General features: G+C 37.1%; 1 protein-coding gene across 1 annotated transcript in view; it reads left to right on the top strand.

Annotated features, from left to right (window-relative positions):
* The first annotated feature begins 2019 nt into the window (after positions 1–2019).
* The window catches only part of LOC107690563 (F-actin-capping protein subunit beta-like), a 13729-nt gene continuing 10803 nt past the window's right edge, over positions 2020–4945 (top strand). Inside the window, exon 1 of the mRNA XM_016488932.1 lies at positions 2020–2226. Within this exon, the coding sequence (XP_016344418.1) occupies positions 2224–2226 (3 nt within the window). The 5' untranslated portion in view covers positions 2020–2223. The remainder of the gene's footprint in view (positions 2227–4945) is intronic.

The raw sequence follows: 4945 nt of genomic DNA, 5'->3' as shown, positions 1-4945 counted from the left end.
GGTTTCCTAGTCTATGAATGGTACACCCCCCTAAGCTCACAGAAGTGGTTTGACCCAAGTCCTCAGCAGCCAATGACACTGACCCTTCAAACTGACTTTTAACGTGTACGTGTGAACGACACGTTAAAATTCACGTGTTTTTGGCACATATGGCCTTCCATACAAGCATGCGTTCCTGCGTCGAGGCCTGAAGGTTCGAGCTGCAGCAGTTTGACTGACACGCACATTCATAACACGCCGTCAGAGCCAGAAACGAGATAAAGCCCCATGTCACCAGACATCAACTTTAGAGAGAGGAGCGGAATGAAGCGGCTCAGGGTTTTAATTACAGCAGACGTGCCCAGACGGATCCAAACGGCCCTGGATTAATCACTCGATCACATTTTACTGGGAAATATTCAACTTAATAACCAGCTGAAATGGTCAGGAATCCTTTCAGGTTCTGTTCTGTGGACTTATATCACATATCATAGTATTACATCAATAAAAATAAAAACTATTTCTGATGGGCAAATATTGTTTTTCAGTTGTATTAGTTCAAAAATCACCAGTTCACCGAAGCACAGGTTATTAATGGTGATAATATTAGCAAGATCTGCTTTTATTTAGCATGTTCTCGTTAATAAAATAGTATATATGAATGCTTATATTAGTAAATTAATTAATATATACGCAAATATATGAATAAATTATCACATTCATATTTATTTGCCAGTGAGTCATGATATTTGCAGCTCCAGAAGTGTCAGTACAGTTTCACAGACACGTCTCGGTCCAGTTAATAAGTAACCATTTCTGCTGTTTATGTAGTTTATGACTAAATGATGCCGTTTATAACGTGTCGCTGATATCGCGAGAGTTTGGAGCCCTAGTTCGTATGAAGTTGGGAGTTCCACAGATCTCGCGAGACTGTAGAGCGGCACTCTGACTGGGTTCTCAGATCGTCTATAGCTCCTTTTATGAAATATGAAGCATTAATAATACACGCTGATAAGTTAATAACGTGAATTTTAATTTAGTTATCACTGTTACAATCCATCAAGACGTTTATATATTAATATAATCATCTTTATGTGTTAATTTAATGAGTGTTGGGTTTGTTTTTATAATTTAAGAGCCTCCAATAGTCCAGTAGTTGTTCATACACAGAAAAATTAATCCTGATATGAAGCTATTATTGATTAAATCAGTTCATTCATTTTTATTGTCTCATTAATTTCAGTTGCTTTATATTAAACTTGATTTTTTTTTCTCAAAATGTATTTATTTATGAAAAAGTTATGCATTTTGACAATATATTAAGCTAAAAGTGATTAAAACAGTTAGTAAAAAATGTAAATGATTCATTGTTTTTTTCTCAAAAATCATGCATTTATGAAAAAAGTTACGAGTTTTGACTACACGAGACTAATAGTGATGAAAAGTTAATAAAATAAATAAAAGGTAAATAATTCATTGTTTTATATACATTGTTTATTTTCTCTCAAAAATCATGCATTTATTTATGAAAAAAGGTTATGAATTTTGGCAATATATGAAGCTAATAGTGATTAAAAGTTAATAAAATAAATAAAATGTAAATAATTGTTTTATCTATTGTTTATTTTCTCTCAAAAATCATGTATTTATTTATGAAAAATGTATGAATTATGACAACAGTGGTGGTGGTTTCATTCACTTCTGTTTTGATCTTATATTGTGTAATGTTATATTTTTAAATCATATTTCACTTAAATCATAGTCAAATACCGTGCAAAAAGAACAAGGGAAATACAAAGTGCGAAAAATTATAAACTACAAATAAAACAAAATAATTTTTATAAAATTCTGGTCTTGTGATCTCATGATTGAAATGATTTCAAGATGAGTATTTCAACATGTTACACTAATAAATGAGAGTTATGTTATTGTTTTATGCTCTGTGCCGCCGTCTACCGCTCCGCCCTCGTCGCTTCCGCCACGCCCCTCTTCTTCCATATTTGGCTATGCCTTACTAAAGCGCCTGTGGTTGGTCCGCGCGGCATCGGAGCCGAATGACCCGGATTTGCAAGCGTCGAGCCCCTCCCGCGCAGGAGCCCGGATGAGGAAGTGCAGCGCTGACAGGGCTGGGTTCCGTCAGAGAGTCGAAGCCGAACCGCGTCCAGACAGACCCGAACAGAGCCGCACAGCGAGCCGAACCCGCCGCCTTCAGTCCCGCAGAGACCGCCACCGAGCGCCGCAGACATGGTAAGAGCCGCCGCGGACGCGATTTGAGCCGATGCCCGTTTTAGGAAGAGACGCGCCGCGCCGAGCACAGTACACACTGCAGTACACACTGAAACACCCGAACAAACACTAGAGCAAGAACACCGAGGGCTGGAGTGTGTTCGGGGCTCACATGAGTTCAGTATGCGCTGGTTTTGCTGAGGGGTTCGGTGTTTGTTTGGGTTTAATGTGGCAGTTTTTCGGGTTAGTGTTTGAAGGTTTTAGTATTTATATATCTTATTTTTGAGTTTAGTATTTGTAGGCATGGTGTTAGAGTTTTTTTTAATAATAATAGAACACTATGTAATGCATGTCAATCTGCTTCTATGACAGTACTGTGTAAAATAAGTGTTTATTTCATCATTTCTGTCTGTCACATTTCAGTATTTAGTCCTCTACTCTTATTAAAACTCCCCTAATTTGAGTGTTCATGGCTGGTTTGAGTGTTTAAAGGAGTAGTTCACTTCCAGATAAGGGATAATTACCTGATCATTTACTCTGCCACGTGTCATCCGAGATGTCTTTCTGTCTTCAGTCAAAGAAATTAAGGTTTTTGAGGAAAACGTTCCAGGATTTTTCTCCATATAGTGGACTTCAATGGGGATCAACGGGTTGAAGGTCCACAGTTTCAGTGCAGCTTCAAAGAGCTCGACACGATCCAGCCGAGGAACAAGAGTCTCATCTAGAGAAACCATCACTCATTTACTAAAAAAAATAAACATAGTTTTTAACCACAAATGCTGGTCTTGCACTAGCTGGACTTCACGCATGATGTAATCACGCTGGAAAGGTGTTGTTAGTGTTTGATGGTTTAAAGTGGTATTTTTGGGGTTTAATGTTTGTTGGTTTAGTGTTTGAGGGTTTTAGTATTAGACTTTTGGGGTTTGAGAGTTTTAATATTTAAGGGTTTATTATCTGGGTCAGTATTTGAGTTTAGTATTACTGTTTAAGTTTAACCATCAGAGTTTAGTGTTTGATGGGTTCAGTATTTGGGTTTTCTTGAATTTAGTATTTGAGGTAGTTTAGTGTTTGAAGGGTTTATGTTTTAGTGTTTGAGGGTTTAAGGTGGTGTTTGTTGGTTTAGTGTTTGAGGGTTTAAGGTGGTGTTTGTTGGTTTAGTGTTTGAGGGTTTAAGGTGGTGTTTGTTGGTTTAGTGTTTGAGGGTTTAAGGTGGTGTTTGTTGGTTTAGTGTTTGAGGGTGTTAGTGTTAGACTTGGGGTTTGGGAGTTTAATATTTTAATGTTTAAATACTGAATCAGTATTTGAGGGTTTAGTATTTATGTTTGAGTTTAACCGTCAGAGTTTATTGTTTGATGAGTTCAGTATTTGTTTGGGTTTTCTTGAATTTCGTATGTGAGGTAGTTTAGTGCTTGGTGTTTATATTGTTTTTAGTTTAGGTGTTTTAGGGGTGCATTGGACAGTTTGTTGGAGGTGTTAGTGTTTGAGGGATTAAGGTGGTATTTTTGGGGTTTAATGTTTTTTTTTTTTTTTTAGTGTTTGAGGGTTTTAGTTAGTAATAGACCAATATGTATATCATTGTCATCACTAGTGTTGTCACGGTGCAAAAATTTCAGTATTCGGTACCAATACCAGTGAAAATCCACGGTTCTCAGTACCAAAGCAAAACACAAAAACATGCTAATTAAAAAATTTGACTATACTTCCATTTAATCCAAACTGTGTACATATTTAATTTTAAAGGGCTTTTGAAAACCTTCTAGAGTTATTCAGCCAAGAATAACAACTAAGTTAGCTAAAAAAAAAATTAAAAAAAGCCCAGAACTGCTTTTCTGACTGATATGACACAAACAGTGTTAACCATTTGTACATTCTCTAACACGCATATTTTAGATTCACAATTAATTTAAAAGCCTCAGGGGTGTAAATATTAGAGCCCGACCGATATGGGTTTTTTGGGGGCCGATATTAGGGGGTAAATAAAGACAGATATCGATATATCGGCCGATATTCTTGGTGTAGGCTATATTATAGTACAGTATTGTCAAAAGTTTGGACACACTTCCCATCAAAAAATCGCATTCGATTTTTTGCACAGCCCTATTTTCTGGTAATCAAATGAACATGCAGAACATGAGGATTCGTATTTAAATAAGTCTTTTTGCAGTTTAATATTCACAGACACAGTCTATATATATGTACTGACCTGTTTTTTATTTATTCATCAAAATAAGACAAATTCCATGAAATTCCGCGTTATACAGTAAATTCCGTTTTTATGACTTCGCATTGCGGAAATCATAGGGCCCTACTAATGTAGCAAACGAATATGATAAACTCATTGTGAGAGTAAAAGACAGGGACATTTGTTGTTTATTTACTTAGCATTGAGTCTCTCCAACTAGATGACAACGTAGTGTTAAATCACCATTCAACAGACTCAAGCCACCACCGCACTGCCGTCTACTGGACTGCAGAAACATACTAACTTTTCAATCTGCTACGTTACTGATTGTACTGACAAACTATGCTGACACCGTGTCCGCGATGCGACAAAGCGACTGTTGAAAATCATTTGAACTTTGTGTCAGCACGTCATAAATAGAACGAGGCATCAGTTTACTGGATCCAGTGACAACATCACTGATTATAATGGGTTCTATTCTACACCGGATGTGAGCGACGCGCGATGTGACCGATGTGATAAGCATGAGTTCTGGGCCGCGGCGTGGCCGGAATAAAC

This window comes from Sinocyclocheilus anshuiensis, unplaced genomic scaffold, assembly GCF_001515605.1.
Source record: "Sinocyclocheilus anshuiensis isolate Anshui unplaced genomic scaffold, SAMN03320099.WGS_v1.1 scaffold1849, whole genome shotgun sequence".
NCBI lineage: Eukaryota > Metazoa > Chordata > Actinopteri > Cypriniformes > Cyprinidae > Sinocyclocheilus > Sinocyclocheilus anshuiensis.
Note: the sequence above shows the minus strand (reverse complement) of the source record. Positions and strands in the feature narration are given on the sequence as shown.